This window comes from Anabrus simplex, chromosome 7 (genome assembly GCF_040414725.1).
Source record: "Anabrus simplex isolate iqAnaSimp1 chromosome 7, ASM4041472v1, whole genome shotgun sequence".
In the NCBI taxonomy this organism is placed as follows: domain Eukaryota; kingdom Metazoa; phylum Arthropoda; class Insecta; order Orthoptera; family Tettigoniidae; genus Anabrus; species Anabrus simplex.
In genome coordinates, this window is record NC_090271.1 from 57,525,623 (window position 1) to 57,551,383 (window position 25,761).

Here is a 25,761-nt window from a genome sequence, read left to right on the forward strand (position 1 = left end):
GGCATAATAATATTATTTGCTTTAAGTCCCACTAACTACTTTTACAGTTTTTGGAGATGCTGATGTGCCAGAATTTAGTCCCACAGGAGTTCTTTTAAGTGCCAGTAAATCTACCAACACGAGGCTGACGCATCTGAACACCTTCAAATACCACCGGACTGAGCCAGCATCGAACCTGCCAAGTTGGGGTCAGAAGGCCAGCGCCTCAACCGTCTGAGCCACTCAGCCCGGTCCCAGACATGTTCAATGGGCAATAGAGCAGGCCATTTAAGCATGGTACTGTTGGAAGGAATCCCTATGACACCACTGCTGTGTACGGTCAAGCATTGTACTGCTGATAAAATGCCTCCTGGAAGCTCTGCTATGAAGGGCAACACATGTGGCTGCAAGATGCCCTGTACAAACCACTCTGTTGTCAATGCCCCTGGTATCACAACTAGGAATGACCAACTGTCATATGTAATGGGCACCCAGACCAGCACAGCAGCACTGGGGGTGGTGTGTCACGCCACAACAAAGGCAGAATTGAGACATTCACTTAGAGGCTTCCAGACATGAACACAGGCATTGTCAATGTGCAAAGAGAACCCGGAATTGTCACTAAACACAAACAAATTCCAGTCTTAGCAGTCCAGGTTTCAAGTTCACAACACCATTGTACACAGACAGATAACAGGACACATAATGAAGGCTGTGGGACTAAATTTCCTTCAGCAAAGCACCTGGAAACGGTTCAGGCAGACACAGGAGCCTGTAAAGATAGTGTAAATGTGCTCATGCTTGACAGAGGATCAGACTTTTTTTCTCTCCTGGTTATCACTTGAGGGCATCCACTGGTCTCAACATTCCCAAACATTCTGGTCAGAACGGCCTATGTGACAGGCAAATCATTGACATGACCATCCAGCCTTGTACATTTCCAATAATGCACCCCACCCATTCAAACTCTGATAAATGGGTGAAATTTCTTTGACTGTGTTGAAGAGGCATGTCGAGTGATCAACGAGCTATTCATTACTGGAAGCAGCATTCCACTTTAAAAGCCTCTATAGAAGCCTTTTCATATGCCTTTGGTGCCAAGACCATTCAACTAATGAAGTCACAAAGCTATTCATTTAAGTATCTGCTCGAGATGTAATGGTATGGCGAGTTTCGCAGAAAAAAGACAACTCCTTCTCAGTGAGCTATTCTTTTTGTCAATGAGCTTACATGTATGTGTGAATGTGGTTTTCTTTTTACTGTATAATTGCAAGTTTAAGAGTATCTTATCTACTGACCCAATAATAATAATAATATAATATTGCATTGATAGCTGATTCAGAGCACAAAATGACTAGGATGCTCGGTATACTAAACAACACGTTAGAGAAGTTCAGGCTAAAAATAAACATAAAGAGAACAAAAATGATGGTCGTTCAAATGAAGAAGACTGGATTAAAAATAAACATTAAATTAGGCTGTGAAAAAATAGACCAGGTTAAAGAATTTTGTTATCTGGGTAGTGTTATCACCAATGATAATCAGTGCCTGACAGAAGTCAAAAGAAGAATTGCTATGGCAAAACAAGTGTTTCAAAAGCAGGAAAAATCTATTGTTAAGTAAGCACATAGGAATTGAAACCAGGAAGAAATTTGTTAAAACCTTTGTTTGGAGTGTGCTAACTTATGGTTGTGAGACCCGGACTTTGGGAAAACAAGCACAATCAATACTAGAAGCTGTTGAAATATGGTTCTGGAGAAGACTGACAGGTATGAGTTGGACAGAAAAAAAGACTAATATCTAAATCTTGAATGACATTAATGAAAAAACGGACCTTAATTTATTCGTTAGAACAGAGGAAAGCTAAATTTCTCAGACACGTCCTACAACATGACACCTTTCTCCAGAATGTCTTCAAAGGAAAGGTCCTAGGGAAGAAGTCGAGAGGAAGACCACGCCTCTCGTACCTTAGGAACATAATCACTCAGCTGGGATTTGCTTCCTATGTCACGATGAAAAGGACTGCTGAAGACCATGGGATGTGGCTGCAGCGACAAGGCTTAGCCTTTAGACAATGGATGGATGGAATAATAATAATAATAATAATAATAATAATAATAATAATAATAATAATAATAATAATAATAATAAAAATAATAATAATAATAATAATAATAATAATAATAATAATAATAATAATAATAATAATAATAAATTTTCTCGAAAGCTCTACTGAATAGGTTAGAAAAACAAACTGACCACCTCATTAAAATATCAGGCAGGGTTTCAAAAAGGGAGATCATGCCTAAAACAAATCTCAAAACCTAAAAACTTTTACAAATTCGTAAAACAAAACAAACAATAATTACCTTTGTTGACTTCAAAAAAGCTTATGATTCATTAAACCGACAGACTCTATTCAATATACTTGAGGAATTTCAAGTCGACAGAAAAACAAGGGAACTGATCAAGCAAACTCTAACAGGTACAAGAGCGAAAGTTAAATTTTTAAGAGAAATTTCAGAGCCATTCGAAATTACAACAGGAGTCAGACAAGGCGATGGATTATTACCAGTGCTATTCACTCTAGTTCTGGGAAAAGTGGTTCGAGAATGGGAAAAATGAAACTAAAGGGATCGATATTGGTAGACTTTTCAAAAGCAAAATTCACCTTGAATGCATTGCTTTTGCAGATGACTTGGCAATCCTCTACAACAACAAACAAGAAGCACTCCAGTCCATAGAAAAACTTGAAATAGCGGCAAGAACAGGTCTGCAAATTTTACATGCAAAGACAAAGTATATGGAAGGTTCAAAATCAGGATTTAAAAACCATCTCTAATTACTAGATATTATTATTACTGATTTAAGCCCACTAAGGAGCGCTGATGACTAGTTCTTCCTTGATGCTCTTCTTCGTTCCCAATATCTCTTGAACCCTGCTGATAATTTCTCCTTTCTCTCCTGTGAAAGGGGCTTCCGACTTCTAGGTACTCTAGGCAGTGGGGTCCAAGACTGTACCATAGCACAAAATTTGGAATGATCTATATCAATGTCTGAAATCCCAGCCGAATCCAAGTCCTTGTGTACTTCATTAAGCCACAAGCTTCCAGCCTTGTAGCTTTTAACCAAAGAGAAGATCTTTGGTAAGCCTGTTGCTGTCCATTCATTGTAGGTGTCCGTAGAACTTAAGCCTCCTATGTCGCATGCTGGTATTGGCTTATTCTAACTGTCGATACAGCTCAGAGTTCGATTTAAGTCTGTAGGTTCCATCAGGGAGCAATCTTGGTCCATGAATTTTCCTGAGGATACGTCTTTCGGCTTTCTCCTGATCATCCATGGTGCCTTTTTTGCTCATCAGGAGGGTCTCTGAGGCATACAAAAACTGTGGTCTGACAACAGTTTTGTAATGACAGATCTTAGCATTTTTCGAAATGCACCTCTTATTACAATGGTTGTGGGATAGTTTGTACGCTGCACTGAGTTGGTTACATCTTTCTAAGATGGATGTACCGTCTCTACCATTGGGGTGAACCCATTCACCAAGATAGCGGAAGCAACTGACTCTTCCAATCGTTCCAGGTATGGTTGTCAAAGGGGGGTTTCCGGGATGCCGAGTCTCAAAGTACTTAGTTTTGTCGTATGATATGTGTAATCCTACCTTCACCGCTATCATCTGCAGGGCTTCGATAGCAATGACAGCATCCTTAGAGTCGTTGGTTAGGATTGCAATGTCATCTGTGAAGGCTAGGCAACTGATCTCAATCTTTTGGGTCCCAGCTCCAATGGTAACTGGTTTGATTTCTAGATTCCTCAGTGTACATTCCCAGTACTTGATGACTTTATTGAGCACTAGATTAAACAGAATGGGTGAGAGGCCATCTCACTGTCGTACTCCAGTTTTTATCTTGAAACTCCGAAATAGTTCTCCCCTGAACTTCACCCTAGATGTTGTACCCATAAGAGTCTGTTGGGTGAGGGTGTGTGTGTTGTAATCGACACCTCGTTCTTGCAGTGCAGAGAAGAATGTCTGGCGGTCGATGGATTCATAAGCTTTTTTAAAGTTGACGAAAACCACAGCGATGTTCATACTCCTTACTTGTTTTAGTTGGAGAATGGTTTTTTAGGTTGAAGATCTGCTCGGTATAGGACCGTCCCCGCCGAAATCCTCCTTGATATTCACCAATAATTCGATCACATTGGCTTTCCACATTGTCCAGTAAAATCCTTGATAGCGCTTTGTATGCTACTGACAGCAGAGATATCCCTCGATAGTTGTTGACATCACTGTGGTCACCTTTTTTATGTAAAGGGTGTATGATAGCTGATTTCCAGTCATCAGGGATCCTGCCAGTCTCCCAGCAGTCGATCAAGATCTAGTGTATGGCCTCTGTGATCTTATTTCAACCTGCTTTTAGAGCTTCCGCAATGATGCCATCTTTCCCGGGTGCCTTGCAGTTCTTAAGATGTCCGATGGCATTAGCAATTTGCTGCATTGTTGGTGGGTTAGATGGGAGGTTATCTCCGGAGGATCTTCAACAGGTAATCTTTCTGTGGATTCTTCGCAACTGAGCAATTGCTCAAAGTAGTTTCCCAAAAGTTCCACGTTCCGGCGGTTACAGGTGACCAACTCCCCATCTGTATTCTTAAAGTGAAGACATTGTGGTTTATAACCAGAGAGTTCCTCTTTGAAGGCCCGATAAAAGTTTCTGGTGTAGTACATTTTGAATTCTTCATCTAACTTCTCCAGTCTTGACCAACTGTAAGATCTTTTCACACGTCTGATGGTCTTACTCGACAGTTTCCGCATTATTCGGAAATTTTCCCAATCTTTCTTTCGTTTGGTTGAGTACCACTTTCAGGCTGCGGCGCGCTTATCAACTGCAAGATCGCATTCAGTATTTCACCATCTATGTCGTCTCTTCCTTCGAGGTTGTCCGAGGTTATTGGTCGTTTCGCATATGGTGGACTTCAGTTGGTTCCAGTCTTTCATATCTTTTTGCAAGATGTCAGTTGCAAAATGTTCTTTATTCTCCAACAGGAATTGGGGATCAATCCTTGGTGGAATTGTGGTAGAAGGTATCTTACATCTGGGTAGTAATCTGGTCTTTATTTGTGTGAAGAAATGGTCAGAATCAACTTTTCAACTTTTACGAACTCTGACATACATGATCTCTTTCTTGCATTTTACACTGATTACAACATGATCGATTTGAAATGATCCTATAGCTGCGTTGGTGACTGCCAGGTGGTCTGGTATTTTGCCTTTCTGGGGAAAACTGTGGACATGATCTTCAACTGATATAATCTACACAGTTCAATTAAGCGCCTGCCATTGGTGTTCATTCGCCTATTTGCTATGTAAGGCCCCAGCATATCTTGGTACCATCGTTCTTTTCCCAGTTGAGCGATGAAGTCACCTACGAGGATTTTGACATGGTGACCGGGGATCTTACCGATCTCGTCTTCTAGCATAATAATTGTACCGGGAGGTACACCCCTACGCCTCACATTTAAATCTTGCGCCTTACAGAACTCCTCTACAGGAGAAACACTGAACTTGGAACTAAATCTACTCAAACTTTTCCTCAGAAGATGTCACTACCGTAATTTTGGTATTATTAAATTTCCAGTACTGCGTGAATTTCAACTTGTTTTGTTCTCAGTTCATCAACAAGTTTGGACATTCCCTCATAGACGTCACTACTAACAAACTTTGATCATGCACCCTGGTGCGAAGTGAAGGAACCTTTTTGAAGAAACTTTGTATTCATAAGTTTTATCTTTACTAAATTTGGTTCATTCATTTTTGGGTTGGCAATATTTATCTTTTCTTTCCGCTAGTTTTGAATTTAGCCAATCAAGAATTTCTGTAATTAATTTTCAACCAATCCTGTGTTTCTTCTTCGATTTTGAGTGTAACTTTTGCATTCACCAATAAAATTCTGTGGGTGTGTCTTGATTATTCATGAAAGGTCTCGAACCTTCCCCGAGGGTTTATAAACTGCGGGTTTTCACGGCTCTTGGCCATTTGATCAACATCTAACTTAAGTGTGTGAGTCAAGCAGGAGGCAGGAGGTGCCTCTTTCTTCAGGCAGCAGGTCTTCAGCAAGGTAATGGCCAGTTAACATCTTATTTCTTGCTAGCTCCGCAGTTTAACCTGAGGGTAAGGTCCGAAACCTTAAATATGTAACCTACTTCTCTACAAATGTAATTCTCTGCTGGCTCATGTAAAAAGTTCATAAAATCTTTAACTGTAAATCAGGGATAGAGAGTGATGCACCCTCTCGAGCGCCCCTTCATTTTGGTTTGAGGTGACTACATTTTGTAACCGATTTTCTTCCTTTCCGCAATGTGTTAAATTTCTTTATTATACGAGTCACCTCCATAATATGGGAATAGCCCCTGTTTCATTGGCCTAGTGCCCTGTAGGTTTTAAAATTCACATCTAGGAGTGCAAGTATTCGACTCCTTTCATTTTGTGTTTGGGCCATTTATTTAACTGGTATTTCTTGTATACGAAGGCCCTATAGGTTGGGTACAAGATATCCCTCTTTCAATTTTGTAAGCTGGGCCATGGAAGGCCAAAAGTTGTAAGATATTTTGGGTGTTGCCTTGAATAGGCTTGAAAACTGAGAGCCTGTTAGCTCTTTTTCAAAGTAAGATTACTGAATGCCTTTTGAAGGCTTAATAATTTGAGTTGAGAGCCAGTGCTCCAGGTATTAGGGGATTTCTGCCCTTAAGTAAGGTTATGATCTTTGTAAAGTTAAGGGTGTAGCTCAGGAAGTGTAAAGTGAGGGCTTGAAGCCCAGGTTCTGTTTATAGCATCAATCTTGTCTTTCCTAGACTTGTTTATTGCTACTGGTACCTGTTACATTGTTACTTGTTTTTTTTTTTTTTAAAGAGAAAAAAAATATAACCTTTGTTACCATTTTAAATTAACTTTGATTTTGTAGTTAGACCCATTAACCCCGGCACCTTCTTTCACCTCTAGTGGTCCACGGGTATCCCCGTAATAATAATAATAATAATAATAATAATAATAATAATAATAATAATAATAATAATAATAATAATAATAATAATAATAATAATAATTGATGAGAATATCTATATATATTCATATGACTCTTGCTGAGCCACCATCAAGTAGCGCCACCTACACACTACGTTTTCTTTGTTCATTCTGACACGTCACCCATGTCCATTGTTTTCACTGCATCCATCTGTGATTTACGTATGAAATAAATAGTGTCATTCTAATATAAACAATGCTGACCTTATTACTTTCCGAAACATCGTGCCCTTTTCAACAAGTTATGGGCCCAGGATGCGCGTTTGGAAAGTGATTCAATGTGTAGTGATAAAATACCCTGAAAAATAGACGTGTGAAAATATCGTGTCGCGCACAGTTGGCGAGGTTGAGTTACACATTTAGCCAAGTGACTTCTGCGAAGAAATAGTGTGTGAAAATGAACACTTCAAGTATGGTGCACATCAAGACGGACAACTTTGACACGTGGAAAATTCTCATGAAGGCTGTGTTAGTAAAGAATCATGCATGGGTGTTCGTAGCTGGGATAAAGGTTAAGCCCGAGCCGGTCAGCGAAAATGCTGCCACTATTAGAGAATGGGAAGAACGTGACAGTGAAGCAATGTCAGATATCATCTTGGCGATTCAACCCTCGGAATTGAAACAGGTAAAAGATTGTATCACTTCGCGTGAACTGTGGCTAAAACTAGAGTCGATTTACCAATCGAAGGGGCCAGCGCAGAAAGCAACATTATTAAAGCAGAACGTTCTTCAAAGTATGAGTGAAGATGGGGATGTACGCGATCATTTGCGGAGGTTTTTTGACGCCGTAGGCAAGCTCAATGGTATGGACATGGCAATCAACGATGATTTGTTATCCATATTACTTCTGTATAGCTTGCCAGTCAGTTTTGAATACTTTCGGTGCGCAATAGAATCTTGCGACAAACTTCCAAAACCCGAGGTATTACGCATAAAAATTGTCAAAGAAAGTGACGCGAGGGGCAGTGACGGAACAACATGATGCAAAACTGTATGACTGTTGAATGAAAATACAAGAACAAGAATTATAGAAAGCCCACAAACAAAGTCGATAAAGGCAAAAAAGGAGGATCCACATCTCTTCGATGCTATCGTTGTAAAAAGATAGGTCATAAGGCGAAGGAGTGCAAATCGAGTAAAAATGATCATGACAATGCACAAGGCCGAAGGAAGTACCTTGCTATATATTACATCAGAACTGAACTTGTGTAAGTTCGTGACGGACCGCGACGCACATACAGTGTGGTGCCTCGATACCGGCTGTACATCGCACGTGTAAAAATCTGGACTATTTTTCACAAGTAGAATCTAATGTTTCTGATGATTTAAAGTTAGCGAACAGTTCCACAATGAAAATAAGTGCAAAAGGTGTTGTGACAATGTCAATGAGCATTGATGGTTGTGATAAAAGTTCAACCTATGCGATACATTATACGTACCTGATCTGCATACTAATCTACTAGAGTTACAGATGCCAACGATAGTACCTTACTCGTTGCATATAGAAAAGATAGACTTTATTATGTTAATGGGTCGTACACCGAATAACAGAGAAAAATTGGCCGAGCTGAAGATACGCGCAAAGGGTCTATTATGGACTGGCACATTCGATTGGAGCATCTAAACATAACGGATCTACGTAAGGCAGTGAAGAAAAAGGACAGAGGGAATCAAAGTCATCGACACTGAAGAGGATTTTGAATGTGAGATCTGTCTCCAGGGAAAGATGACACGTGCCCCTTTTCCGAAGAAGTCTGATAGGAGAATGGAACCAGGGGAATTGATTTATTCCGATATTTATGGCCCAATCAGGGTTTCCTCGAAACTAAACGTGCTTTACTTCGTCACATTTGTCGACGATGGGACCGGATGGTGCGAAGGGAAGTTTCTTCGTCAGAAAAATGAAGTCGTTAATGAGTTTCAGGACTTCAGAAAACATCTGGAAACACAGAAAAACACGAAGATAAAGATTTTGCAGTCTGATAATGGTAAGGAGTACGTGAATTCCCAATTCGACACATTGTTGAAAAGCTGCGGGATTTTACGACGCCTGATGATTCTGCGCAACCCAGAACAAAATGGAGTAGTGAAAAGGAAAAGCTGTACACTCGTCGAGATGGCCAGATGTTTATTAATGCAGTCCGGACTTCCTCCTTCTTTCTGGGCAGAGGCTCTTTCAACAGCGAATTACATTAGGAACAGATGTCCTACAAGTAAACTGGGTAGACAAACTCCTTACGAAGCCTGGACTGAAAAGGTACCAAATGTTTGTAAATTCAAAAAATTTGGATGTGAAACCTACTGCCTAAATCGATCGCCGAACATAGGAAAATTCGATCCTCGGGGAAAAAAAGGCATATTCCTCGGATATGTGGAGCAGTCCAAAGGTTTAAGAATTTGGATACCACAGGAACGAAAAGTGGAAATCTCACGTGATGTCAAGTTTTTGAAAGGAGACAGAAAAGAGCAAAAGTACGATCTTGATACTTTTCCAAGTCAGCGCCCAAATGTAGAACTACTTTGGTGAAGATCATCCCAGGATAGAGCCAGAGCAGGTTGATCCTTTCATCAATGTAAACATAACTCCTAGACATACAGAACGTACAGAAAGCATCAAAGATCCGGATAGTTCAGAAGAATTTCTTGGTTTTGAAAATGAACCAGAACCAGAAATACGACAATCTCGACATGCTCCAGGAAGTGTATATAGTGTGCCATTTCACCGTTCTATAGTTACTATATTTGGAACAAAAATGGCGCTTCGGCTATTAGCGGGTCAGAATAAAAACAATTAACAGCTGTATGAACTGAAGAGATGATAAATTCAACCGGCAATCACAGAAGGAATTCTATTTTTAGAAGGCAGTGCGAAAGAATGACGAGAGCGGATTATTTAAATCCATTATTGAAAAAAAATCTTCCATTAGAGAAAGGATTCTTAATTGAGCACTACACCAAGAAAGACGGAATCGCGTAAAGAAACCCAGTAATAATTGGAGAGTTTAGTCTACTGTTAGAGATAAGATCAAGTCAACGATAACCCGCCGAACACCAGCTGTATTTGACATATACGTGAGATAAAAGACCAGCTGATAAGAAACGTCAAGTTGGAGCTTCACTACGTCACGGTTGGGCTCGGAACATTTTATTTGCCCGATACTGCATAACATCAAGAGAACTGAAGTAGACGGAACAGAGTGCAATCCTTAAAGCACATAAAATTCATAACGTTTCGGCGAGCAAGGCAGTTTGAAACAAGACGATATTTAGAGTCTTATAGGCAAATTAAGCGGAACAGAAAACAAATATACTGACCACATTAGCATTACTAAGCAGATTACCATGTATAAATCCACTAATGCCTTGTATTATTCTGTCCTTGATGCAATGGAGGCCGTCATGATGTTCTAAGAAGCTGAGGCGAGGACTACTCTGGCTATGGTAACGCTTGACGAGATGGATGATCCAGGAGGATAGTAGTCAGCTGTGATGACGAGATGATTCCTTGTTACTTAAGCCGAACCAGGGAGCAAGACCTACCATCCCATGACGATCAACAGCGAGATGGAAGCCAGATCCAATAAGCAAAGATAAGTCCCCATTTAAGTCGTATCGTAAGTAGAAAACCTTATTCTTTGGGTTAATGTATAATATATGTAGTAACATTTTGTGTGCGTAATTAATATACGTGTGTGTGTTCACAAGGAAATAGGTATTCATCCAAAGTTACCGTAAATTCCAAACATAGGCGTTAAAGTACCAGTGAAATGCCGTTCGTAAATCTGTCAATATGAGAGTGGAGAAGTGATTGATATTTTTTTTTTCATAATTTGTTGTCAGTGAAATATTAGAGTATTATGAGGAACCTAATATTTATATGCATGATGGTTTTGACTAATAGCAAGCGTAAAGATCGTATTTAGGGAGTATTACAAGGAAATTTGATGGCACAATTTTAAGGTTACAGTGTACTATTTATTTGATACTATGACAGTAATGGTAATGAATATATATATGTGCAGGTGATAGTACATATGTTGTGTTTTGATGGAATGAGTGCTTCAATTATAAATGCTACGCGATAATGGAAGTGTTAAATAATGAATATAGTTAGCATATGAATTGCTAGTGTATTTTGATGGTGATAGTTACTGTTATTTAAGGTGTCGGTCATAGTATTTCTTCGAGAAATGGTAGTATGTGTGGGTTGCACATGCTAAGGTGTCGGAGGTGAAACGTACTGTTTCTGATTGCTATTTTATTCCCTAATATATATATGATACAGTTTAGAATACGATCGTAATGCCATCACTAAAGAATTAATTGAATAAGTAGGATCTTCGAAGAGCCGAGAGATCACTTACATAAACATTTAGACCTTCACTGACATAACTACGACTGTTTTCACATATTCTCACTTACGGCAAGTCAGCTTACGATTTATTTATTTTCTCTTGGAGCAATATTAGTCATCACTGGTAACTTAGACTTTCATATATGGATTTTAGATGAGGATAGAGTCTTCCTATGTGTCAGTTTTTCCATACATGGTATTTCGTTGGATTATTAATCGTGATATACTTGGAAATGTTATGGTAAGTCATATACGCACTTTAGCTGAAATTTAACCATGAATTAAAGGAATAATTGAATAATTTAGCAATGTAATCCTTACGATGGAAATAATTTGAAAATGCTTACGACTTAAAGTGGACTTAGTTTTGCTTATATGGAGGCTAATTGGTACAAAATATGAAACATTGAACAAATTGAAACTTCGAATAGAGTAGATACCTAAGAATCAGACAGTAATCTTTTCACACGATTTTTCTACTGTGCGTGGACATTGAGATGAACTGTTTTCAACCGAGTGATATACATTTCTGTAATTGTATGCGAATTTAATTCAGGCAATTGAATCTTGATGGTTTCGAGAAGCAACTTAACTTAATTTTCAGAGATTCCAGATCTTAATTAATTAATTAATTAATTAATTGAGTGATTAATTATTGGCCATTTTCTTTGCGTTTTCCTCATTTTCCAATTGAACTTTAATTTGAATTGTATATAGTAGGAATATAGTTTATTTTACTTAGAACTTTCGGATGCATCCAAATAATTCATTCATTACAAACATTATAATAATTATAATTATTGCAATTATCCAACTTTTTCAATTATGTTGAGTAATTTTACTTATTATGTAATTTAATTATTTTTCCTTTCATTTGAATTCCTTGGAAACTACTTAGTTATAATACAATTTTTCGATAGGCTAAGATTATGATTCAGATGAATAAGGCCTAAGTTCATTATTTTATTTATTTATCAGAGGTTTTCCCAAACCTATTTCTTCAAGACAACATCAATATATTTATTGAGAAACTGATTGAATAGGAAACCTGCTATACTGTATAAATGATTTTCAAGGTAATCAACGTTTATTCCAATTCATCCATAAATCAATTTATGAATAAAAGTTGAGTAGAGTAATATTGGATTCTTTCAATGTCTGCTTAGAGTAAGTACTAGATATAGGCTTGGAATGATTAATTTTCATTGTGATCATGATGACATCATGTACGGTGTTCTTGGCAAGCCACGATAATCTGATTTTTGCGATAAATTTTGGTATCAAAAATATACGGTAACCGACTAATAGCGTGTTGAAGACGTTCATTTACGTAGGTTGGTATTTACCGTAGGCCGTCGGTGTTTCTTTCTCACGCGGAACTCACAACCCAAGAATATTCGGCAGATGAAAGTATTATCAAGAGCTAGTCTGGAAACTCGTGTAGTCAACCTGGACGCGGGATGGTGCAATAGGATAATATCTTTTGTTTATTTCCACCTATTCAATACATTACAAGAAGTTGGCATTTATTTTAAAACATTATTCAGATGAGACATGTTTCGCCTCTCACTTTGAGGCATCTTCAGTCATTATCAAAAACCTTATTATTTTACCAGGCATCTGGTTAAAGATATTCAAAAACGTGTTTGATGATTATAAGAGAGGTAAGATTTACGTTAGTTATAAACATGTTCATGAAGTAACTAAAAATCCATTATATATTGGATTCAAGGGTAGTAGTTTTAGTATCATTTGAATGTAATGTATATTCTCATAGAACTGATATTTTATGCCTTCCACTATGTATTAGACATCTATTAACGACTACGGCTTCAAGCCACCTTCTCTTATTATAGTAGAATCAAAAAAGTCCTATTCAACAAAGAACTACATATGTTTTTATCAATATATAATGGATTTTTAGTTACTTCATGAACATGTTTATAACTAACGTAAATCTTACCTCTCTTATAATCATCAAACACGTTTTTGAATATCTTTAACCAGATGCCTAGTAAAATAATAAGGTTTTTGATAATGACTGAAGATGCCTCAAAGTGAGAGGCGAAACATGTCTCATCTGAATAATGTTTTAAAATAAATGCCAACTTCTTGTAATGTATTGAATAGGTGGAAATAAACAAAAGATAGTATCCTATATACAGTTTATGAAACTTTCAATACGGACGAAAAATGATTTTCATCACTTGTAATGCTCCAGGAAGACCAAAAATGATTCGTTCAGGCACATGAGGCAGACCTCGAAAGCTTTACCAGTAACACGATGTAGGACAAATTGATTTGGTATGTCTGGCTAAGGTTCCAATTCAGATAGCATTTTCAGGTCCAGAGAAAAATGAGTGGAAGCTGGCGATGGCAGATGAATTTGTCTCTATTCTAAGAAACAAGACCTGGGTTCTCGTAGACCGCCCAGAAAATAGGACGACAACCGGAAGTCATGTACCCCTTAGGAATAAAGTACGGAGCAAATGGCGAGATCACAAGAAGGAAAGCTAGAGTCGTGGACAGGGGTTTTTCCCAGAGCCCAGGTATAGATTATACTGAAACATTCGCACCAGTAGCACGACTCAGCTCAATACGAACGGCTATTGCACTCGCTGCTCATCATGGAATGTATGTCCGACAATTCGATGTAGCAACTGCATACTTAAATGGAATTGTTGAAGAGGAAATACTCAAATTCATTGTGCAGGAAAACAATGCAACATCCGAGATCATAGCTGAAACCAAGAGGATGCTGAAGATGTTGAACAAGGATTGTGTGTGCCGTATTAAAAAAGGCTCTGTATGGCTTGAAGCAGGCTGGCCGCTGTTGACACCAACGCTTGAACTTAGCAACTACTAAAGCTTGGTGTCAAACCAGTGTCTGGCGATTCGAGTGTCTATGTGAAGGGTTCTGATGCTGATGCTCTCCTAATCATAGTTTATGTAGATGACATTTTAGTTTTGTCACGGAACTCAAGAAAATTGACGAGGTCCACAAATTTCTACAAAAGTCGTTTGAGGTTAAAGACCTAGAAGACATGAAGTACTGTCTCAGGATTGAGTTTTCTCGAGATGAATCTCGTACAACCTTGAAACAGAAAGGTTATGTTATGGACATCTTAGATCACTTTCGAATGTCTGATTGCAAGTCCGTAGCCACACCAATTGAAGCTGGAATTAAACTGTCAAGATTAAATACTTGGTCCAAGGATGATGGCGAGGGGCCCCCCTACAGAGAGCTCATAGGTGCTCTTATGTATCTATCAACCACAACACGTCCAGACATATCTCATGCAGTGAGTGTTTTAAGCCAATGCAATGATTCTTTCGGCAAAGAACACTGGCAAGCGGCAAAGAGGGTAATGAGGTAACTGAAGGGTTCTTCTGATGTGGCAATCACCTTTAGAAGCGATACCAGTAATTTAAATGGCTATGTAGATGTTGATTGGGCTGCATGCATCAACGATTGCAGGTCATACACTGGCTTTGCCTTCACAATGTATGGCAGAGTCGTATCTTGGAAATCCAGTAAACAATGGACAGTGGCACTGTCCTCAACAGAGGCTGAATATATGGCCTTGAGTGAGGTTTCAAAAGAGGCAGTGCACTTACTACGACTAGCAAGGGAGATAAGCATTAACAGCGTGTCGACTGTACAGCTATATAACGACAACATTGGAGCTCAGAAGCTTGCTGGAAATCCTGTTTTCCACTCTCGGACTAAGCACATTGATGTGCGACATTGTTTTGTATGAGAGGTTCTTTCATCTGGGGACATTCACCTCGAATACTTGTCAACTGAGAGGATGCCTGCATATATATTAACCAAGGGACTACCGCAGGATAAGCACTGGAAGTGTTTAGAATGTCTGGGTGTCAGAAGACTGAAACATTGAAGCTGGTTCAGCCTTCGAGGGGGGGTGTTGAGAATATTTATATATATTCATATGACTCTGGCTGAGCCACCATCAAGTAGCGCCACCTACACACTACATTTTCTTTGTCCATTCTGACACGTCACGATTGTAATCTCCATGTCCATTGTTTTCACTGCATCCATCTGTGATTTACGTATGAAATAAGTAGTGTCATTCTAATATAAACCATGCTGACCTTATTACTTTCCAAAATATCATGCCCTTTTCAATTCTTCTTCTTCTTCTTCTTTTTATACCGCTTATCCCACACCTGTGGGGTCGCGGGTGCGAACTTTGTCGCACATGTGGATTTGGCCCAGTTTTACGGCCGGATGCCCTTCCTGACGCCAACCCTATATGGAGGGATGTAATCAATATTGCGTGTTTCTGTGGTGGTTGGTAGTGTAGTGTGTTGTGTGAATATGAAGAGGAAAGTGTTGGGACAAACACAAACACCCAGTCCCCGGGCTAGAAGAATTAATCAAAGATGATTAAAATCCCCGACCCGGCCGGGAATCGAACCCGGGACCCTCTGAACCGAAGGCCAGTACGCTGACCGTTCAGCCAACGAGTCGGACCCATGCCCTTTTCAATAATAATAATAATAATAATTATAATAATAATAATAATAATAATAATAATAATAATAATAATAATAATAATAATAATAACAATAATAATAATTCTATCTCCTTCTAACTACTCTTAAGATATTCAAAGAAGCCAAGGTACTGGAAATACTAAATTCAAATACCTAGGCAAAATTATACAACCAAATGGGATAAATCAGCAAGCAAACAAAGAAAGAATTACAAAATTACAAAAACCATACAAAATTGTCTGGAGCAGATACAACAACAAAAAATCTATATCCCAATACGCAAAATTATGACACTACAACACAGTTGTCAAACCAGAAGCAATTTATGCATCAGAAACTCTGATAATTGGTGGCAGATCACAAATTAAAAACATCGAAAAACAAGAGAGGAAAATTCTCAGGAAAATTCTACGACCTAAATGCGAAAATGGTATTTGGATGAAAAGGAAATCACAGGAAATCTATCACGTAACAGAAAAATCACAGACGCCATTAGAAAAAGAAGAATAAAATTCTATGGTCACCTGATCAGGATGGATAACAATAGGCTAACAAAGAAAATACTAAATCTTGCAGTATCTCTAAAAAATCACAACAACTGGCTTACAGAAATAAACAAAGATGTTCAGGAAATTGGTATAAATGAAGAAATCTTGCAAGACAGAAAAACATTCAGAATCTCATAAACAAACGTAAATTTGCTTATCAACCTAAAAGACACGCTACAGGATGAATGGAAGAACCCAAAAAGAAGCACAGCAAAAGGACGAAGAGATTTTGGGAAGACAAGAAGAAACGTTGTGCTAAATAAGTTCACACACGCTCCTTAGTAGGAAACAACAATTTTTAAAAAATAACAATAACAATAATAATAATAATAATAATAATAATAATAATAATAATAATAATAATAATAATAATAATAATAATAACAACAATAATGCTTCTATGTCCTTCTAAATACTCTTAAGATATTCAAAGAACCCAAGGTACTGGAAATACTATCCAGCAGGACTTTTTTTTTTCTTACCAACTTGAGGCTGGCATTTTTTTTAACATTTTCAAGTACACCAGACTGAACCAGGATTAAACCTATCATCCTGGGCTTACAAATTCAACATTCTATCATTTAAGCCACTCAGACAGGCATACATAGATAAATAATACAAGAAATCCAATATAACTTACTAAGAATATGAGTATCTTTCTTGGACTCCATATGTTGGCTGTCAAGTAACTCGAATCACCATAATCAGAACCTGAAAAATAAAATACTGAATTAATGAAAATGAATTCAATTATAACAAGTATTTATACACATTATCAATCATTTCAAGCGCTATTTAGTAATGTTCTATCATGTACATCTATTAATAACTTGTTCTGACTGACTGACTGATTCATCATCGCCAAGCCAAAACTACTGGACATAAAGAAATGAAATTTTGGGGAAAAATTCATATTACAATGTAGGTACTCACTAAGGGAGGATTTTTGGATAGTCCGTTGCTAAAGGGGGTTAAAAAGGGGGGTGAATTTTTAAAATGAGTGCATCTATATCTCGAAAAATGAGCAGTTTAAAGACATGAAAATTATTTGGAATCTCCTTTAAAACAAAAGAACACACATTTTTTTTGTTTTTTGAAAATCCTGTTAACGGGGCTGAAAAAAGGTGAAAAAAGGGTTGAATACCTTTTAAGTGGATACTTATATCCCAAAACTGAAAATGTTACACTCATAAAAATTGGTATTTGGAATCTCCTTTAAAAATAAAGAAACACGTATTTTTTTTTGTTCTTTGGAAAACCTACGTAAGGGGTGGTGAACAGGAGTGACAAAGGGGTGAATTCTTAAAAGGAGTATATCTAAAAAATGTAACGTGTTACAGACGTGAAAATTAGTATTTGGAATCTCCTGTAAAAGTAAACGAACACGCATAATTTGTTTTCTGAAAATCCACTTACGGGGAAGTGTTAAAGGGGGTAAATTTTTAAAATGAGCATGTATACCGTATATATAAAAAACTTAACATGTTACAGACGTGAAAATTGGTATTTTTAATCTCTTTTAAAAATAAAAGCAATACATATTTGTTTGTTTTCGGGCTGAAAAAAGGGTCGAATTCTTTTTATGAGGATACTTATATCTCAAAAACAAAAGATGTTACAGAGTTGAAAATTGGTATTTGGAATCTCCTTAAAAAATAAAGACACATATTTTTTTATTTTCGAAAACAAACTGGAGGGGGGGGGGGTTGAACAGGACTGACAAAGGGGGTGAATTTTTAAAATGAGTATACTTCAAAAACAGAACATGTTACAGACGTAAAAGTTGGCGTTTTTAATCTCTTTTAAAAATAAAGTAACATACTTTTTTGTTTTTGGAAAAATCACTTTGGGGGCAGAGGGTAAAAAGGACTGAAAGAGAGGTTGAATTATTTTTATTAGGATACTGGTATCTCAATTTTTTGCTATTTGCTTTACGTCGCACCGACACGGATAGGTCTTATGGCGACGATGGGATGGGAAAGGTCTAGGAAGTGGAAGGAAGCGGCCGTGGCCTTAATTAAGGTACAGCCCCGGCATTTGCCTGGTGTGAAAATGGGAAACCACGGAAAACCATCTTCAGGGCTGCCGACAGTGGGGCTCGAACCCACGATCTCCCGATTACTGGATACTGGCCGCACTTAAACTGGTATCTCAAAATCTGAAGATATTACAGATGTGAAAATTGGTATTTGGAGTCTCCTTTAAAAATAAAGACGTGCATATTTTTTGTTTTTGTAAAATCCACTTAAAGGGGGGTGTAAAAAGGACTGAAAAGGGGTTGAATTATTTTTATGAAGATACTTATATCTCAAAAACTGAAGAGGTTACAGACATAATTTTTATTTAGAATCTTCCTAGAGAATAAAGAAACACGTATTCTTTCGTTTTTGGAAAATCCAATAAGGGGTGGGTAAATTTAAAAAAAATGTAATTCTTTGCATGAGAATACTTGTATCACAAAATAGGAAGGATGTTATGGATGTGAAAATAGGTGTTTGGAACCTCCTTTAAAACTAAAGAACACATTTTTTTTGTTGGGGGGTAGGGACTCAACTTAAAGGGTGTAGAAAAGGAGTTGAAATTATTTTTATGAGAATACAAATAGGAAGTTGACTTAAAACAAAACACAGCTAAGGGATTTTGACAGGAGTATGAGGAATGATGACAAAAATATACGTTTATATGGAGCCGTTTGAATTACGAAGTTAAAATATCAAATTATATCTTAAGTATTAAATATAAGAAGGTTTGAAAAAAATGTAACCCCTCAGAGAGTTAAATGGGGAGTTAAGATCAAATATATTAATTCCTTCCTCCGAAATGGTTTAACGTACGAAGACAAAATTCCAAATAGCGGTATATATTTTATATCCTAGGTGTGAAATAGGAAATATTTTTAAATGTTCCACCCCTAAAGTGTTACATGAGTTTAGCTCCGTAAACTAAATTATTCATCCCTCCAAAACTGTTTGGTATACAAAGTTGTGATTTTACGAGAAGGGTCTTCATTTATATCGTAGGTGTAAAATACTGTATACTTCAAAACATTTCTCCCCTAAGAGGTTTAGATGGCAGTTGACACTCAAAAACAATATCCATTCTTCCAAAACCATTTCAGGCATGAACATAATTTTTTCATGAAGGGTGGTCTTCTATATCCTAGATGTTAATAAATATTTCAAAACATTCACCTCTTAAAAAGGTATTCATTCCTCCATTACTGTTTGACGTACAAAATCAAAATTTCAAAGACTGGTCGTTTTTACGTCCTAGATGGTAAATCAGATATGGTTTAAAACATTCAAATTCTTCCGTACAAGGTTTAAGTGAGTGGTAGATTATAAAATAAATAATCATTCCCCAAAAACCGTTTGACGTATGAACTGAGGACATATTTTACAGGCTCACCTGACAATGGACTCTCCAAAATGTAAAACTTTGAATAAAAACTTTAATTTTAAGGCCGTAGTGAAGCACGGGTATCTTGCTAGTTTAACAAATAAACTAGGGGAAACCAATTACAATAACTTGAGAACCAATACTTCCGCGTCTTGTACTAGTTCCATATTAACATATGTCATAATCTGTGACAGCAATGGAGAATCACGCGTAAGTAAAGTAAACTCATGTCCACATCCTGAGGTGATGCAGCTCTTTTCAGGCACACACCCAATGGAGGTGAGCTGAATGTACCATTTTAACCACATACCAGCCCTTCTGCCATTCTTAAATTTCTGGCAGTACCTGGAATCAAACCCGGACCTCCAAGGATGGCACCTAACAGTGTCAACCATAATATTACGGAGGTGGACCACATGTAGATGATCGACAGGGAGTACAAAACGAGGAAGCCATCAGTAAAAATACTGTTCAAGAACAAGAACAACTGGACATACCGAATGAGAAAATTATTAAATATGTTATGAAATTCAGTGTGGAGAAGAGCAAGACGATGGTGATAAGATGTGACAGAGTAGCAAAAGTAATCAAATATCATAGGTAAGAACTTTGAAATTGTGAACAGTTTCAAATATGGTACTTATGAAGTGAAATATGCAAGGCTGAGAACAGAGATTAGCAAAAGGGTGCATTCTACCAGAATGTAAGGACTTCAGTTTGGAAGAAGGAAGTTCCATGGAAGTGTAAGGGAGTGATGTACAAGATGTATTGACATATGCAGCGGAGATCTGAGCAGTGACAAGAAGAGAGGAGGGTAAAATTAAAGCTGATGAAATGCAATTCCTAAGTGTGATATGAAAGACAGAACAAGAAATGAAGATGTTAGGAAGGAATTTGGAGAAGAAAAGTTGAATGACAGAAGGAGAGAGAATAGACTAAGATGATTCGGACATGTAAAGAGAACAGAGGGAAAGAAAAAAGAAACAGATAATGGAGGCAAAGTTTGAGGGTGAAAGAGTTAGAGGGAGACCCAGAGCAAGATGGATAGACTTGATCAAGACTAGTATTAAAAGAAGGAACCAGGAATGGAACGGAATTACAGAAGAAAAATGGTGGAAGGAAAAAGATAGGTGGAGAAATACCACCAATGCTCCAATCCATCTAGTGCTGGAAAAAGGGAAGAGGAAGTGTACATCAGAAGTAGCCAAGAACAAGTTGCTTTACATTGCACCAACACAGATAGGTCTTATGGTGACGATGGGACAGAGAAGGGCTAGAAGTGGAAAGGAAGCGGCCATGGCCTTATTTAAGGTACAGCCCCAGCATTTGCCTGGTGTGAAAATGGGAAACCATGGAAAACCATCTTCAGGGCTGCCAACAGTGGCGTTCGAACCCACTATCTCCCAAATACTCGATAATGGCCGAAGCGACTGCAGCTATCGAGCTCGGTGGTGGAAGGATGAAGATCAAAGACATATAAGAGGGAAGAAGAAAATTTGGCAAAACTACTTTTCCTAGGATAAGCCTGCAAATAACCTAGAATACAAAAATGGTGAACAGTCACTAAACCAGCAGTGAAAGCTGTCGTGAAGTCCAGTTTATGGAAATTATTTGGACAATTAATGTCATCCACAGAACACCAGGAGCTATTCTATAGGATCCTAAAGAATGTGAGCAAAGGGACAGAATGTACCCTTAAGTTCATAAATGACAAGGAAGGAAAGCAGCTTACTGAGGAAAAGGAAATTATGAGAAGATGGAAGCAGTATTGCTACAAAATTCTGGAGTGTGTAGGCACAGTAAAGGATTTAAAGAGGTTCCAAAATCTCAAAATCTAGAAAAGAGTAAACCACAGATCAGTTTGTGGGAGTTACAACTGGCTTGGAAATACAAGAAATTACAAAGCACTGGAAACTGTTGGTAATAACACCTGTTAAAAAAAATAATAAGGGAAGACAACCCGTAATGAAATTAGAATACACCTAAACGAAGTTTAGAATTCCTGTAGTGTAATTATATTGCTATACATTATCATGGTTACTGCATCATTGCATAATATTTGTCTGGTAGGGTAAAAATTTTCTCTTCTGTAAGCACATAGGTAGAAAAGGATTAATAACACAAAAAAGTATCAAGTATTTAGTTTTAACTCCAAATCTATTGTTTCAGTAAACCTGTTATAATTAGGATATGCCTAAGTGCTGTTAAGAATTGTAGTGTAGTTATTTTATTAGACAATATCTTGCCTGCTGTATTCTTGGCGTTATCTTTGTGTAAAGTACTGTAACCATTTTGATATTTCAGCACTTAACTAAATGGCAGTTTTTATTTCTTAGCTTTGTTGTGTAGTTCTTCCAAATTCCAACTTTTAACAGCAATTTTCATTTCTATTTGGGCATTTGTTATTAGGACACTTCTGAACGCAATTTAGAATTATTGTAGTGTAATTTTATTAGAAATTTGCATGCATATTTTATTACTGTAAAATATTTGTTTAGTAGGGGAAATATCTCTCTAAAAATTTAGCTCTTACTATAATTCTAGTTGTAAATAGGATAGGCTTAAATGCACTTAGAATTGTAGCATAACTATTTGTATTAGCCAGTATCTTGCCTGTTTTTTCTGTTTGCAAATTAATAACATCATATCAATCAGTCTGCAAGCCTCAGTGTATTTACTAACTGCTGCCACAATCCTCTATTTATAGCTAGTTTTGTGGCCCTGTTTAGTTCTGCACGTGTTATCTTCAAATCGTTAGAAACTGAGTCTAATCATCATCATCATCTTGTTCTCCTTCTATTTCTCTTACCCTCCATAACAAGAGTCTACTATTCTCCTCCATTTGTCTCACATGACCACACCAACAAAGCCAGTTTATGCGTACAACTTCATCCATTGAGTTAATTCGTAGTTTATCCTTTTATCTACTCATTCCAACTATCATTGTTCCCACCAGTTTGTACCAGCAATCATTCTCACTACTTTCAGCTCTGTTACTTCTAATTTATAATAAGGTATCCTGAGTCTGGCCAGTTTTCACTCCCATAAAGCAAAGTTGATCTGAAAACAACCGATGTAAAGATAGTTTCATCCGAAAGCTGACTTCCTTCTTACAGAATACTGTTGATTGCAACTGCGAGTTCACTGCATTAACTTTACTGCACCTTGATTCAATCTCACTTATTACACTGCCACAACGCGCAGGTCGCCTATGGGTGTCAAATCAAAAGACCTGCACCAGGCATGTGAATATGTGGAAGAATGAACGAGGGAGTGAAAGGTTGTATAAATGAGAAATATGTATATATTAGGCCATTCTTTGTTACTTTACCTGTAAATAGTGTATATAACTGTTTTATTTTAGGAGTTAGGTAATTATTTCAAAGGTCAGGGGGCACTACGTGTAGGGGGACCTGTCCTTCCATAGATACTGTACAGGTTTACAAAATACAAACCCCATGGCACTACAGCCCTTGAAGGGCCTTGGCCTACCAAGCGACCGCTGCTCAGCCCGAAGGCCTGCAGATTACGAGGTGTTGTGTGGTCAGCACAACGAATCATCTCGGTCGTTATTCTTGGCTTCCTAGACCGGGGCCGCTATCTCACCGTCAGATAGCTCCTCAATTCTAATCATGTAGGCTGAGTGGACCTCGAACCAGCCCTCAGGTCCAGGTAAAAATCCCTGACCTGGCCGAGAATCGAACCCGGGGCCTCCGGGTAAGAGGCAGGCACGCTACCCCTACACCACAGGGCCAGCCGGTAAAGGTTTATGGTAAATAAATAATGAATGAATGAATGAAAAAGGCCTCTCCGGAGGCCACACGCCATTTTATTTTTATTTGCTACACTGCCACCTTGGGAGAACACAGATCCTAAATATCTGAAATTATCTACCTGTTCCAGCTTTGTATCCCCAATCTATCAATTCTCTTGAATTTCTTACCTACTTAGATCAGTTTAGTCTTGGAAAGGGTAATTTTCATACAATACCCATTGTATCTATTTTCAAGTTCCAAGATATTAGACTGCAGGCTTTCAGCACAATCTGCCATTAAGACCAAGTTGTCAGCATACACCAGACTGCTTACTACATTTTCATCTAACCAAATCCTTCCCTGCCACTTAATACCTTTCAGCAGATGATCCATGTAAACTAAGAACAACAAAGGTGAAAGATTACACCCTTGTCTAACCCCTGTAAGTTTCTCAAACCAAGAACTCATTTTACCATCAATTCTCACTGCAACCCAATTGTCAACATAAATGCCTTTGATTGATTTTAATAATCTACCCTTAAACCCATAGTCACCCAAGACGGCAAACATCCTTTCACTCGGTACTTTGTCATATGCATCCTCTAGATCTACAAAGCATAACTGTCTATTCCTCTCATAGAGGAATTACTTGGCGCATACTGAAAGTCTGATCCTGACAGACCCTTTGTGGTCTGAAACCACACTGGTTTTCATCCATCTCAACCACAGATCATACCCTCCCTTAAAAAATCCCAGTGAACACCTTGCCTGTTATACTGATCAATGAGATGTGTCTATAGCTGTTGCAATCCTTCCTGTTCCCTTGCTGATAAATAGGTGCAATTATTGCCTTTGTCCAATCAGAAGGTACCTTACCAACACTCCATGCTAATCTTACTATTCTTTGAAGCCATTTCATCCCTGCCTTCCCACTATACTTCACCATTTCAGATCTAATTTCATCTATTCCTGCTACTTTATGACAATGGAGTTTATTTACCATCCTTTCCACTTCATCAAGTGTAATTCCACCAACATAACTGACCTCCTCCCCATGAGCTTGGTTGTTCACGACGCCACCAGGAGGATTTTATTTTATGCTGAGATGATTTTCAAAATATCATCTGTCTGGTGCTTCCTTGGGATCTGTTATGGGTTCACCTGATTTGCCCAAAACACTATTTATATCCTTTTTCCCTCTCTTTATTACTGTCCAAAAAGGTTTCCTTGCTGCTTGACCTAGCCTTTCCAGGTTATTGCCAAAATCTTCCCATGACTTCTTCTTGGATTCAAAAACATATTATTATTATTTTTTTTTTTTTGCTCTGTTTCTCTCATTTACATACAATTCCCTGCCGGTATCAGTCCTTGTATGGAGCCATTTCTGACACACCTTCCTTTTACGTTTACAAGCTGCTCTCACTCAATCATTTCCCCAACATGTTCACTTTTTCCCATCTTTACACACCCTTGTTAATAGGAAATCCCTTGCTGTCTCTACTACAGTAACCCTGTATGCCACCCTTCTTTTTCTATACCCAGAACCTGCTTACTGTTCACTGTTTGGAACATTTCACTAATCATATCCTTGTACTTCGTCTAATTTTGTCCTGGAGATTTTCTACCCTTATTTGTCTGCAGACAGATTTCAATTTTTCCATCCTAGGCCTAGAGATACTTACTTCACTACAGATCAAACAATGGACTGTATCACTGAAAAATCCCTGGAAAACCCACACGCTCCTAACAGACTTCCTGAATTTAAAGTCAGTTAAGATAACAGTATATTATGGATCTAGTGCCCTTACCCTCCCATGCGTACCGATGAATAGTAATTCATTTGAAGAATGCATTCACAACTTTTTTTTGCAAGTTGCTTTACGTCGCACCAACACAGATAGGTCTTATGGCGACGATGGGAGGGAAGGGCTAGGAGTGGGAAGGAAGCAGCCGTGGCTTTAATTAAGGTACAGCCCCAGCATTTGTCTGGTGTGCAAATGGGAATGTATATCTCCTACTAAGCCCATGTTATTAAGGCATGTCACCAAAGATTATGTATTTTATGATATTCTAATGGAGTAAGTTTAAGTTTGTGAAAAAATGTTTTCAATAGTTCTTGATTCATTG

The 25,761-nt window shown here is 37.9% G+C and overlaps 1 protein-coding gene across 1 annotated transcript in view; it reads right to left on the reverse strand.

Annotated features, from left to right (window-relative positions):
- The window catches only part of c11.1 (maestro heat like repeat family protein c11.1), a 264,060-nt gene that overhangs the window by 222,870 nt on the left and 15,429 nt on the right, over positions 1–25,761 (reverse strand). Inside the window, exon 2 of the mRNA XM_068228566.1 lies at positions 17,121–17,191. Within this exon, the coding sequence (XP_068084667.1) occupies positions 17,121–17,151 (31 nt within the window). The 5' untranslated portion in view covers positions 17,152–17,191. The remainder of the gene's footprint in view (positions 1–17,120; positions 17,192–25,761) is intronic.